At 53.5% G+C, this 14,064-nt stretch overlaps 4 protein-coding genes across 4 annotated transcripts; 2 read left to right on the plus strand and 2 right to left on the minus strand.

The window, feature by feature from the left end:
• Positions 1-194: 194 nt before the first annotated feature.
• On the plus strand, positions 195-6,332 carry PFLUO_LOCUS6490 (separin protein; the record flags this gene model as incomplete). The annotated part of the gene is made up of 1 exon (XM_073784040.1): positions 195-6,332. One exon carries the CDS (start codon positions 195-197, stop codon positions 6,330-6,332), a length of 6,138 nt encoding a protein of 2,045 aa, XP_073640535.1.
• Positions 6,333-6,535: 203 nt separating this feature from the next.
• PFLUO_LOCUS6491 (uncharacterized protein) lies at positions 6,536-7,634 on the plus strand (the record flags this gene model as incomplete). Its single annotated transcript, XM_073784041.1, has 4 exons — positions 6,536-6,791; positions 6,867-7,090; positions 7,168-7,362; positions 7,449-7,634. The coding sequence occupies 4 exons, from the start codon at positions 6,536-6,538 to the stop codon at positions 7,632-7,634; spliced, it is 861 nt and encodes a 286-aa protein (XP_073640536.1).
• A 789-nt stretch (positions 7,635-8,423) lies between these two features.
• PFLUO_LOCUS6492 (pre-tRNA nuclear export protein) lies at positions 8,424-11,752 on the minus strand (the record flags this gene model as incomplete). Its single annotated transcript, XM_073784042.1, has 4 exons — positions 8,424-8,450; positions 8,506-9,986; positions 10,038-11,607; positions 11,741-11,752. 4 exons carry the CDS (start codon positions 11,750-11,752, stop codon positions 8,424-8,426), a joined length of 3,090 nt encoding a protein of 1,029 aa, XP_073640537.1.
• A 223-nt stretch (positions 11,753-11,975) lies between these two features.
• PFLUO_LOCUS6493 (uncharacterized protein) lies at positions 11,976-13,763 on the minus strand (the record flags this gene model as incomplete). Its single annotated transcript, XM_073784043.1, has 2 exons — positions 11,976-13,217; positions 13,269-13,763. The coding sequence occupies 2 exons, from the start codon at positions 13,761-13,763 to the stop codon at positions 11,976-11,978; spliced, it is 1,737 nt and encodes a 578-aa protein (XP_073640538.1).
• Positions 13,764-14,064: the final 301 nt, after the last annotated feature.

Consider the following 14,064-nt stretch of genomic DNA (forward strand, 5'->3'; position numbering starts at 1 on the left):
TGTTGTGGGAAGTGAGAATAAGGAAGAACGAGACGATCGGAACTTCAATTTACGGCCTAAGACATGAGGCATCAACGCTATTCCCTGTCGGGAGTGTTGTTGCTGCGACAACCAAACACCAAACCCAAGACAAGCAAATCACCACGAGCTTCAAGTCCGATGAACACCACAGGAGTAACTACCTCCCTCCCACCATGGCGGTCACCGTCCTGCCTGCCGATTCCCTAACCGAATCCGTCAAGCTGGCAGTCCGATCCCCTTCGACTTGCTCCGCGACGACCGTGTCGTCTCTCCAAGCACTCCTACGCGGTGCGTCCCAACCGCCAGACGCCAAATCCACTCGGAAGAATACCTCCTCAAAGGAGACTACATCCTCTCGAACGAAATCCGCTCGGACAAAGACCACTGTGAAGGACGCGTCGCAATCGCTAGCTGAGCAGGATGCCGGGGGCTTGTCAAGTCAGGAACGGCTGGTCCTCGCGACGGAGGTGTTCAATACGACATTGAAGGCTCTCACCGATGCTTCGAAGAAGGGCCAGGCTTCTCTTGACAGTACACCATCAAGAGAATCCAAATCAGCTGGGCGAACAGCTGGGAAAGCGTCAGACACCGAGCTCGGAGTCCATTCGGCGGCTGAATGTGCCAGGCTGGCATTAGCGACTCTGCGAATGCTCAAGACTGACAGAAGTCAAGACAATGGACTTCCCAATATGCAGATCGAGCAGGGTGTGTGCGTTTTGGTGGGCAAATTGATTTCCTTGGGACTCAATGACCTGGCCTACAAGGAGCTCAAGTCTCTCAAGCGGCGGATCCAGCAACACCTTGACCTGACAGCCGCCGGAAAGAAGAAAGCAGACACCAAAGAGGCACAGGATGATGAAGCGGGTAAAGAACGCATGTCTGATTTGGTGACGTTTTCGAATCTGGCCAACGCGAAATCCCTCTATGGCCTCCTGGTTCCGTTTCACGCCAACGCAATGCGCCTCATTGCAGCGGACAGAAAAGCCTCCACAATTCAGAAGCTCTGCCCGTCTTTGCAGCTGTCTGATCCCAGCAGCCCTGCCCAGGTGATCATGGCTGCTGTAAAATCTGGAAATCTATCGGATGACAAGGCTGCTCTCCAACTGCAGTTGCTGTCGAATACAGTGCTCTCGTTCTGCCCTCGTACCCCTCAACCATCCGATAGCGCATCACCAATGAAACCCCTCACAACCCTAACCTTACAACTGCTGTCTCTGGAAATCCGATGCTTGAGCTGGAAGCTATCTGGCCATATGTGCGACGAGACCAAAGAGGTGCTGGATCCTTTGGCTCGCTATATCGGAGGCTTCTCTCACCGCAGCAAAGGAATTGAGAAATCTGAATTTGCCGCTATTTATAAAACGATAACCCGCCTTCAATCTGCCGTTGCAGATTATAAGAAGAAGACACCGGATCAGCCCAAGAACAATACCCCATCCGCCAACATCATGGTCGTTCTCGGACAGCTTGCTTTGGATGCGGGCTGCATTGAAGAATCCTTGAAGTTGCTGAACCAAGCGGTTATACCACTTTGGCAGAACCAGAGTCTTTCCCTTGCTACCGTCCGATGCAAGATCGCGATTGTCCACTTCAAAACATCGAAAAACTCCAAGGGCTGTTTAGATGAATTCTTGAAATCAATATCCGATGCCACTGCGGCACTGGCACTACAACTAAAAGGAAGCACCAACGACTTGGACGAGCTGCTCATTGAAGCTGCAAAACTCAAGAAAGTGACTCTCGCCTGGTTTGGAGAGGCCATCACCAAAACACTCGCCAATGACAGCAAGAAAAATGAAGTCTCCAATCAAATCCGAGAATACTTACAAGCATTCTTGAGATTTCTCAGACGTTATGTCGGCCGGGCGCCCACCGAAGATAATGACAAGGAGACAGATATGTTCCTCGACCGGATTGCCATGTCCAAAAGCATCGTGATTGCCGCCGTGGACTCGGCTGTGGCTGTTGGAAAGTTGTCTATCATGTCACAAAGCCCGCCTTGGGAGGATATTCTTCCCATCTTGAGCGATTCCCATCGTCTGCTGACGACCATTGAGGCCGCAGTCAAGGAACCTGAACCTATTGGTGCATCGCTCACGAAACTTTCCAACCTTTTCTGGTCGCGATACATCAAGGAGAAAGAAGCGGGACAGGGCTACCGAGAGCTTCTGTCTCTTCTCAAACAATCAACCCACCTGCTGTCGAGCTGCTCGCCTTCCCACAGAAACCAAGGTTTTGCTGCTTTGAAGTTCGAGAGAATCGCTCATCTGTACTTGGATGGAAGTATGCACAATGAATCCGAAAAAGCGTTTCGACAGTCAATCAAAGAATACATCGACACCGGCACTCTGGAACAAATTGCAGAAGATGGCGCAGCAGATCTCAAAACAGCTAGCCAGGATCCCAAAAGTCATGGTTTCATGCTCGGCCGCGTGCTTTCTGCCTTTTTGAAGATGAAACTGCGGCGAAAAGGCTCCATCTCCTTTGCTCTCTACGACGACACCGAACTGGCACAAGAGCAAAGGGGCATGATTCTCGAGTGGCAGATGGGCTTGCTTGTCGACATGCAGAGCTATTCCGCCAGCGATGACGGTTTTCGTGCAACTCTCAGTCCAGTGGTCTCCAATCTACTCGAAATCTACTCTGTCGACCTTTACCCTATCCGCCGTCTTCGGGTGACTATTACTGCACTACGATTTCTCCTAGAAAATCCTAATGCCTTGGACTCGACATTGCATGAGAGACTTTTGGACGAAGGCACCGAGAGCCTGGGTTTCGAAAACGGCTTTGCAGAAGACGCTCATCTGGCTCAGTTCGCACCCCACACCACAAATTCGCTACGTGTGATTATTGGCCTTCACCAGGGTAAGATAGATGCGAATGAGCTAGGCGACGTGCTTGCTTCATGGACATCCATGGCCCGCCAATGTCAGGACTTGGATTCTCTCCTTCTCTGTGTGAACGATACAGAGTACTGGGTTCTTCAGCTCAAAGCGCTGGTTGATTACACAGAAATACACGGACTCTGGAAAGCACAGCTCAGCGCCCTGGAGTTGATTCTACGTGCTGCCGAGTTTCAACAGTCCGGAGACCCCGACGCCATTATCATCCTGTCTCGGTTGGTCTTACAGAATTGTCGGCTTGGATACTGCCAGAAGGCAGCAGATCTCCTCTCCCGCGGCGAGCAATACCTCGCCCAGCACAAGGTGTCTCCTCTCGCGACCATCTCCTACAAGCTTGCACAAGCGGAATACCTCCTTGAAACTGGAGAAGTCCACAAGGCCGTTTCTACGCTGTCAACCGCCCGGGGACTGTATGAGAAAAGCCAGAACTCGCGCGCGGACTTATCCGTTTGGACAAAGATCTCCTGGGAGAGGCTAGTGGCAGATGCTGTTTTTATTCAGTCGCGGCTATCTTCAGCGCAGGGGTCGATGACGCAGGCATTGTACTTTGCAAAGCTCTCTGTGCGCTTGAACTGTCGCATCTGGGCCAAGGTTGAGAAGCTGGCGCAGAGAAAACAAGACAAAGCCTTGCCCGCAGCAGCTAGCTCTGAGGTTGAAGCCGTTGCTGATGGAATTGACAAGCTTGATTTATCCCAGAATGGATCCTCTCCGGACTTGTCTTCGACCAGCTATATTCAAGGAGCGCCTTTCTGGCCACACCTCGGTTCACATCATATCTGCTTGTTGAACCTTGCGACCTTGTCTGCCCATCATGGTTTGTTCCAGGATGCCATCTACTATGGAGAGCAGGCATTGAAGATCGACAAGACTTTCGACGCCAATATTCGACTCATGGCAGCGCAGACTCAACTTGGGAGCCACTGGATTCTCGGAGGCAATGCCACAGAGGGCCAAGCGCTCCTTGCAGCCGCAGCGGAGTCGACCAAGCAAACTCAGACAAGTATTGAGTTCGTTTCTCTACAGATGGCCCTCGCGTCGCTTTACAAGGAGCAAGGTCATCATGAGATGGCACTCCGCGTGCTTCTGGACGCCGATAAAATCATCACATCGATCATGTCCTCTGATGTCCCCGGTGCATCAGACGAAATCGCAGTCCTTGAGGAAAAGATGGACAACCTACGGGTACGTGGAAGCAGTCGCCGAGCACAAGCTGCTGCCCCAGCCACACCTACCGCCCGACGCACGCGTGCAACAACTGCGACTACCAAGCGGGGGGCACCAGCAAAGAAAGACCTCTCTGGAGCCCAGTCTAGGTCTCTTCTTCAGCTCAAAGGCAATGTCCTCCGGCAGCAGGCCGACTGCTTGCGAGCACTGCGCGATTTTGAACGATCTGCGCGCACGCTCGATGAAGCACGACAGTTTGCCGTGGCCCGTGAGAGCAGAGTGTCGCTAGAGATTGGCGAGAGTGAGCACCTGCTAGCAGACGCGATCCGACATTTCGCCAGCCATGCAGTCTACTGCGTTCTTCCTGAGTCTACCATTTCACTTCCCTCACTCAAATCGCCATCCAAGGCTGCAGCCGAGACCACCGTCAAAGCTTCAGCTGCCAAAAGAACAAAGGCTCCTGCCAGAGGAACGCGCAGGACGCAAAAAGCTACCGAGGATTTCTCGATAATGTTATCGAAAGCCGGAGATTGTCTCAACAGTGTCTTTGCTGATGCAAGTGTTCTTGGCTCAACACTTGACGGCCACGCTGCTTCTCGTCTGATGAGCCGGATCTCGATGCTATCCCATGCTACTACTCCTGGAGGCCCAGCTGTCTGGGCCCTGTCGCCTGCAAACATGAACGAAATCGGACGTGTGGGCGCCTTCGCCCGTGAACGCATAGCAATTGACATCGATCGGCAACTAGCCGACTCTGCCGACCCTCTACTCTGGCCGACTTCGTCTGATTCCACCGCTGAGCTGGACGATGAGATATGCTCGAACTTCTCCCAAAACTACGTAGACATCCTGCCCGAGAACTGGAATGTACTTTCATTGTCACTGAGTGCAGATCAGACCGAATTTGTCATTTCGCGTCTGCAGAAGAACAGCGCCCCTTTTCTTCTGCGACTCCCTCTCCGACGTGGCAACTCGGACGAGGATGAAGAGCAGTTCACCTTTGAAGATGGCAAGGAGGAGATGCAGGAAATCATTAAGCTGGCGAACGAAAGCGCGCACGCTGCCAAGGCTCAGACTGACAGATTGTCCAAGAAAGAGTGGTGGAAGAATCGCGAATCACTCGACGGTCGTCTGGAAAGCCTTCTTCAGAATATCGAGAGCCTCTGGTTCGGCGGCTTCCGGGGCGTGTTCTCGCCGCTATCCCGGGAGACGACTGCCCTGGCCCGCTTCTCGAGCTCTTTCCAGGATATCCTCGACAAACATCTTCCTTCCCGGCAGAAGGGCGGCAAGAACGCTGGGCCTCAGCTGACACTTCACCAGAACGTGGTAGAGTTGTTTATCGGTCTGCGAGATCTGGAAGCGCAGGAGGAGCCTGAGGATACGCTGATGGACCTGCTCTACTTTGTGGTGGATATTCTCCAGTTCCAAGGAGAGCGCAACGCCTACGACGAGATCGACTTCGACAGGATGGTCGTTGATACTCTGGACGCGCTGCGCAGCTACCATGAAGCCGCGCGAGATGAATTGGCCGCACGGTCTGCGAATCATACGGTCCTGGTACTGGACAAGGCCCTGCATTTGTTTCCATGGGAATCTCTTCCCTGCCTGCAAGGCTTCCCCGTGTGCCGTGTGCCATCCCTAGAATGTCTACGAGAACGCGTCCTCCAGTTTGGGAGCTCCCGATCTACCGCCGTGGCCGATCGCACCTCGGGCAGTTTCATCCTCAACCCAACCGGTGACCTGCGCACAACGCAGAATACCTTTGAGAAAGACCTCTTACGCCTCGAGTCCTGGACAGGGATCATCCACCGCGAGCCGACAGAAGACGAATTCCGCAGCTCGATCGAATCCAAGGACCTATTTCTGTATTTTGGGCACGGGAGCGGCGCGCAGTATATCCGCGGGCGCACCATCAAGCGGTTGAGCCAGTGTGCCGTCGCGTTCCTCATGGGTTGCAGCAGCGGCACGTTGACCGAGGCCGGCGAGTACGAGCCCTACGGCACGCCGATGCATTATCTGCACGCGGGCAGTCCGGCGCTGGTAGCCACGCTGTGGGACGTCACGGATAAGGACATTGATCGATTCGCGGCGTCGGCGTTTGAGCAATGGGGGCTAATGGGAGAAGTGAAGGGCTCGGGAGTCGCGCTGGACGAGGCGGTTGCGCGGTCTCGAGGGAAGTGTGTATTGAAGTACTTGAATGGGGCGGCACCGGTGGTGTATGGCGTGCCGGTGATGTTACAATAGTTATATGTCTCTCTCTCTCTCCGCTGCGGGCAACCCAGGGATTCGTTTACTTGTTTGGTTTATTCTTCTCCTCATGCGGGGCACAGAGAAAACCCCACGTCGGAAGACGTCGGCCTCCAATTCTTATTATTTCTATCCGATCCATCCCTTTCTTCCCTTTCTACTCCCCCACTCCTAACTCATTCACACACACAAACATCAATATGGCCGTCACCACCAAAGCATCCATCGCCTCCTTCGGCGGCAAGCTGCTCAAGCTCAGCCACGCCGCCTCCACTACCCGCTGCGAGATGAACTTCAACCTCTACCTGCCGCCGCAGGCCCAAACCCAGAAGGTGCCCGTGCTGATCTATCTCTCTGGTCTGACCTGCACCCCCGATAATTGCACCGAAAAGGGCTTTTTCCAACATGCGGCGAGTAAGAAGGGCGTTGCGGTGTTGTATCCGGATACCAGTCCACGTAAGTATCCCCCCACACCTAGATAATTCATATTGTTTAATTAGAGGATGGATGAATTGATTATGTATCTATAAGGCGGCCTCAACATCGAAGGCGAAAACGAGTCCTACGACTTCGGCACCGGCGCAGGCTTCTACGTCGACGCCACGAAAGCTCCCTACGACGCCGGGTACAACATGTACAGTTACGTCACTGAGGAACTGCCCAAGACTGTCTTCGCGGCGTTCCCGCAGCAGCTGGATGGTAGTCGTGTGAGTATTACAGGGCATAGTATGGGTGGGCACGGCGCCCTGACTTTGGTGAGTGGGCCCTTTTCTTTTTTTTCTTTCTTTTTTTCGAAGTAATGCTTTCATGAAAGGCTAATGGATTGGGATAGTACTTCCGTAACCCCGGCAAATACAAGTCCGTCTCTGCGTTTGCACCCGTCACCAATCCCATCAACTCTCCCTGGGGCCAGAAGGCGTTCAAAGGCTACTTCGGCGATGACGCGCAGGAGAAGTGGAAGGCGCACGATGCTACGGAGTTGATTAAGAAGTGGTCTGGTGGACCATTGGATATTCTGATTGATGTTGTATGTTTTATGCTTTTTCTTCCATCTTGTCCTTCTTTCTTTTCTTTGTCTGAGGATGATTTATGTCTAATTGATATCGATACCAGGGAACCGCCGACAACTTCTACAAGCAAGGCCAACTCCTACCCGAAAACTTTGAAGCTGCTGCCCGCGACGCCGGTCTTTCCGGTGTGCATGTGCGCTACCAGCCGGATTATGATCATTCCTATTTCACGATGGCTACCTTTGCAGATGATCATGTCGAGCATGCCGCGAAGTACCTCTTTGCATAGTGTGTTTTCCCCTCTATTTTTGAATGTGTCTGCCTGTCCTTCCAAAACAAGTGTAGTTGGATGTTTAGGGCTTTCTTCATTACTTTATATTGAGGGCCTTTTCTGATGGATGATTTCATGTTTGAAAGCGATCGCCACACCAAGTCTGTTATTTGAATTCAGATCAATCAATCAAAATCTTTTATCATATCGACATAATGTGGCTATTAGCGGGGGCTGCAATAGAATGAGACGGGCCAGGATGAATATCTGTTAGGATCAGGTTATAATTGAAAATAGGTATAGCCAGATTCAAGTCAATAGTGGTTCGTTCATTTCGTGACTACACTAGGATTGACTCCTAACCTCATTTACCATTCATTGAAAAATGCCTTTCTCAATATGAATGAACAAACAATTAGGTAGAAAGCTGACAATGCCGCACTAGAAGGGAGGTATGTACTCTTCTTTCGTTTATGTTTTTAGACCAACTTTTGCTTTTCTTTCCTTCTAGTGCTAAACCTAATAGTTCATTTCATGTCATTCCGTCGTCTTTTTGAAATGAGAGAAAATATGACAGCATGGTATCTGTGCTTCGCAGATGGTGTGGATGGTGTGTGGGTAGCTCGTTCGAGGACAGGGCATCATCACCTCGTCTCGTCTCGTGAGAACAAATAGAAAGAAACAAAAGCTATGACATCGGGGGAATCTTGGTGAAAGAGGAGGGGAATAAGAAAAGGAAATGTCATGGAGATGGATAGGGTTGAGATGAGTGATAAGGTGTGTGTGTGAGGTGTTTGTTGTTGTTATTCATGCGCTTAGTCGTTGGATGAAGGACTATGTGGCAATCAGTTAGAAGATTGGTGAGTTAGCAAGTAATGGGCACACTTACTGGGAAGAACTGCCGGAATCCCCTGATATCCAGCTGGCTCAATGCATTTAGAAACTCCTCGATCAGATCCGCCCCCATGCCCATACCTGGCAGCTCCTGGTTCCGTAGGTACTCAGCATACTCCATGCCGGTCTTGAGGTAGATGGTACGCTGTAGGCCGCCCGCTTCTGCGAGGACCTGCTTAGCGTGTGCATCTTTGGAGTTGAACGACGGATTGGCAGGCAGGGCCCAGCACAGAGGCGAGAAGCGCGAGATCATGAACCCGCTGAACCCGGGCAGAGCAGTCTGCGTCGCTGCAGCGCCGTTGGCTGCTGCTGGCGCGACATCTGGCCCGCCCCAGCAGATACACATGCGGGCCAGCACGGAGAACGCCATCTTGGCCGTTGTGAAGTCGTCGATATCTTTGGCAAAGTGTTCGATGGTGGTGATGACAGTCTCGAACAAGGGCTGGTTTTGCTCGCTGATGATCACGGCGCCGAGGTCGTTGTTGAACACTGCTAGCAAGAAATTCAAATACTCGCGTTTCAGCTCTGCAAGCTGGATCTCATCATCGGTGCCGGTCGTGGGGTCCGTAAGGCCCGAAAAGACCCGCTGTAAGAAGGGGGTCAAGAGGGTGTCGAGGATGCTGTAGATCTCACCCTTGAATCCAAAGATGACTTGGTCCAACAGACGCAAAAACAGGGCCATTTCGTCGCGCGACGAGGTTTGGGTCAAAAGCCCATCGATCCAGCGGGGCAGTTGTGGAAGAATGCGTGATCCAAGGACGCCGATGAGCCGTGAGAAGGCAAAACGGGCTGCAGTCCGGATGTTAAACGACGTCTTGAGAGACTCCAACGCAACCAAGGTCGCCTCTGCGACTTGGCAGAAGGCCTCCGAGACTTCAACTGCTGGCAGGGCCCCTTGGGTGGGTGTGCCAGGCGTCCAGTCAGAGAAGCCGCGGGCGAGAGTTCCCAAAGCCATTATATCGTGATGGATCTGTAGCAGTGCTCGCTCGTCGTTGGATTTGGCTGCTGCGAGGTTTCGTTCCATATCTCCGAAGATCGGATTCAGCACCGACTGCGCATAGATAACCTGCTTGTCGGCAGTGACTCCAGGAGTCGAGCAGATAATCCCAACGGCCTCAAACAGGTACAGCTGGCTCGTGAATACGGCATCAGCCGAGCCTTCATGGTCTTCTGACGACATCTCGTCGCCCTCCTCGCCCTCCGAAGGCACCTCGGCCTGAATCACCAACAAATCGCCCAAGGCTTCAACCACTGTTTGGGCCACATTGCCAATATGGAAACGCAGCTGCTTCACAAGCCGCTGGAAGAGGTACCAAGAACGCGTCTTGACTTTTCGGACAGGGTGATGCACAAGCTGAAGGAAACTCTCCAGAACGCCGGGAATGAGGTGGGTATGGTGCTGGAAGAACGAGCTGTAGCGAACGCAGATCTCCATAAACTGGAGTTGGGTGGCGGGGTGAGTGAAAGAACGGATATCTGCATCAGATTAGAAACAAGACCTGATTTGAAACCTCGGGCTGGACCTACCCGACTCCACCATGTGTAGCATCATCTCAATTAACCGAGTCGAGGCCGGCCCATTGGGCGCGCCTTTTATGTAAAGACCACCACTCTTGACTGCCAAGTCTCCAAACAGATACATTTCATGCAGCGCAAGATCCAGGTCGCGCCAGTCGAGCTGGCCCCCAGATGACCGCAGGTTTTCAAAGGTTGCACCCACAACCTCCGAGATGGCATTGATGTAAAGTTCCTCGTCTGTAAAGGCAATGACTTGCTGCAGCACACCCAGGCGTTTCCGCAATTCTTGAAATTCCGCCTCATCCGTCTGCTCATCCTCATCTCCCCAGTTCGAGGTCTCGTCATAGCGCATCTTGGCCACAATGGCCTTGAGAACTGGAAGCAGGATCGACTTGTTCCGCTCTTGAAAGGACGGGTTGGCCTTGTTGAGTTTGCGGAGGTAGGTGACCATGTCGTTGACACAGGGGATGACGGTCGAGCAGACTTCGTCATACTCGTCCGAGAAGTAGCGCAGGACGTGTGGCAGGAAGACCTGGAGCAGGTTGTCGGCCTTCTCCTTCACCTCGCCCGAATCTGTTTCCAGCACCCGCACAATATCCATGACCGTGCTGTTGACCAGCTTGGCCACCGTCTCTGCTAGATCTGTGTCGTACCTCGATGTGAATCGGTTCTCGTGCAATGGTGGACTGTTGGACAGCTGCGTAACAATCGAGTCGAGGTTCAGGAAGACGATCATCTCAATCTTGTCTGCTGGCTTCATCTTCTTGCCAATGATCTCGGTAAAGACATCCACCGCAGCATCCCGTACCCGCTGCTCGCCTGCTCGCAGCTCCTGTTTCTCCGCCCGTCCTAGCTGCTGGAACAGCAGGTCCAGCATGGTCTGGTTCACCACCAGCCCAATATCAATCCAGCCAACCCAGCTGCCAACCGCCTTGAGGGACATTTCCACAATCACATCGTCCCCATCCCGCCAGTCTGACAGAATCTCCTGCCAGGAGCTAGCAATCTTCTGCATGTCTCGTTGACGAATCAAATCTTTGAGAGTGTTTGCTTTGTCCTGGTCCGCCCGTGATCGTGACACTAGCACATCACCAATTTCTTCATGAATGGAATTCACCACCCGCAGGTAGAACACAATCCCGAGCGGGTTGTCCCGGGTGGAGCTAGAGGCTGAATTGTAGGTCAGGCCTAGCAGATCATCGATGCAGGATTCCCAGCCATTGGCGTAGAGTGAGGAAAAAAGGAAGGTGACGGTCTGTGCAAGTTTGTTTTGAATGTAGGGGGCATCCGGGGTGGCTGTCCCGTCAGGCCCGTAGAATTGCCGTAGATACGCCAGCAAGCCATCTCGCACCACGGCTAGGGAAGCCAGGTCGATCAGCCCTGCCTGGGCGGCACTGTTGACAATCTCCAGGCTCACATGTCGCACGACCTCGGGCTGTGGGGGGGACTTGGTGAAGAGGGAGAGGCAGACCTGCCATCCGGAGGGGTTGGAGCGAAGCTGGTTGAGGTAGTCAAAGGCCTGGGCCTTGAGGGACTGGTCGGAGGATGAATTCCAGGCGATCTCAATGGCATTTGCTACCTGTGGGGAGAAACATGATGAGCACCGAATTGCCCCTCGGAGGTGTGGCGGGGGAAGCGAGTGAGAGAGGATTGTGATTAAGTGCACCGGAGGTAGTCGCTAGGCATTGTGCAGAAACAACAGAGAGACTTACCTGTTCTTCCATCTTCGACCAGCCGATCTGTGACAAGAGAGTGCAGAGGAGGTAGGTGGTGAATGAGTCGTGTGGCCCAAAATGTTTTTTCGGTGGATCCCTGCCGTCCTGTCTATCGTAAGCGCCCAACCATCTTCACCTAGTGATGACTACCAGGTATAGATCGAGTCAACCAAGTCAACAATACAATAATAATAACTTTTCTAATAGTGATCAGAATATCTACTTATAGGATCTATAGCCCACTTGCATGTCCATTAGTGTGCCCCGCCTCCTGGCGCAAGACCTGCTGTTCCATCTTCTCGAAGCCCTCGACGGCCCGGCCATACTGCTCAAACACGTCTTTCCGGTAGCCATCGGCAATCTTCTTAATAAAATCTTCCTCATTCCACCGCTGGCCCACCAGTTGCTCAAAGGTCTGTCCAGGCTGGCGCTCAATGCCCCACACAGCTTTATAGGCAGCCCCGAGGGCACACGCATTGTCACCCACATCGAGCTTGTATACTCCTTCAATGCCACCGAGGATCTGACCGGCAATCTCCGCAATGGCCTTGTTCTTGGACCCACCCCCGACCAGATAGACCCGCCGTGGCTGGGCAGGAATTCCCTCGCCGGGGCTCTGGGTCAGGCCGTGCGACCGAAGACGGAGCGAGAGCATCTGGCTCTCCACAATGGCGCGGGCTTCGTCGTGAGGCGTGGCCCAACCGTCCGTCGTCTCTTGCAGCTTGCCGGTGGTCGGGTCATAGTTGAAGCGCCACTGTCCCGGGCGCAGATTTGGCACGATCTCATGTCGGGGGAAGAAGAGGCCCATCTTCATGGGATCGGACGGGCTCCGCTGGCCGAGTGCCGGCGTTTGCAGCGCGATCTGATCGAAATTGGCCCAGGGCTGCGCGGGCGTGTCCTGGAGAACATCATTGATGGCATCCCGGACATGTTCGCGCGCGAGTCCGCCATTCTTGTAGCAGAGCATGAACATGTACAGACCGGGGCTGGTCGGGTGGTTGAAGAAGTGAGTGGTGGGATGCGGCTTGTAGGCCGGCGTGGACATGAGGAAGGTCGTCGACGTGCCGAGAGACACCATCGCGTCCGATGGCAGCAGGGGCAGCGCCAGGATAGTGGCCGGGTTGTCGCCGGTCGCGGGGATGACCGTGCAGTCCGGACTGAAGCCGAAGCGCTCCACAAAGTACGAATGGACTGGGCCCAGGTGTAGGCCGCCATCCTCGGGCACCTCGCCGAGTTTCTGTTTGAGGTCCTCGACGCCAAATTTGCCGGAGCAGAGCTGAAGAAGAGTCTCGTCGTAGGCGCCTTGCTTGATGTTCCACAGGTTCATACCGCAGACATCGGAGATATCAAAGGGAGCCACACGGCCCAGGAAGAGCGAGGCCAGGAACGAAGAGACGAGCGAAATTCGGGACGTCTTCTGGTATACTTCGGGATGCTTTCGCGTGAAGCGAAGGATTTGGGGGCCGGTAAATCTCTAAACGATCAAGTTAGCGGCAATCATACGATTGCGAGCTAGGGCTCTTACATGGTGCGCTTTGCTGCCAGTAGCCATGGCCAGACGCTCCGGATCACCTAGCATGGCATCGAACTCGTCGCATTCGTGCTGGGTGCTTGCGTCCTGCCAATTCGGACTATACGGGTGCGAAAAAGCTCCCGGCAGCTGCTCCTCGAGTTTCTTGGCCGGATCCAAGCTCTTGAGAAGTCGGTCGGCATCCTGGCCCCAGTATACACTGCCGTGCTGCTGTCCGGCGCCACTGATACCCTTGACCCGGCGGAAATCGAGGCCCTGACGTTTCAAGTTGTCTAGGACGCTATCCAAGGCCTGGAGCCACAGGGCGACCGGAGCGTAGACCTCATGTTCGGCTTCGTTGGTGATAACGCCCTTTTTGATGGGGAAGCCGGTGGAATTGGCATCGAACTCGAACGTGGCGATGTAGACGACCTTGAGCTCGGAATTGACGACCAAACCCTTGAGCTGTTGGGTCGAGAGGTCGAATCCGATGTAGAGGGGGGATGCCATTGCCGGAGTGTGCGATGGAGGATTGCAAAGGCGACCGATGGGGGGGTGATATGTAGTGAGAACTATTTATCCAGGTCGGTAAAAAGGACGAAACTCACCGCAATCAGTTGAGGAATGAATCCGCCGGGGCCGGATTCTGGGGGGGAACCCACAGTGATGTAATACTCTTCTTCCATGGATCCCTGGAATCCTATAGTTCTCCTACTGTTGATCCTCTTCTCTGCGATATCTGGTTACTCTCTACAATCACTACAGCGAACACCCAGACTAGGGACATGGGATTATCGGTGCATTAGTGTCA

Source organism: Penicillium psychrofluorescens (genome assembly GCF_964197705.1).
Source record: "Penicillium psychrofluorescens genome assembly, chromosome: 4".
NCBI lineage: Eukaryota > Fungi > Ascomycota > Eurotiomycetes > Eurotiales > Aspergillaceae > Penicillium > Penicillium psychrofluorescens.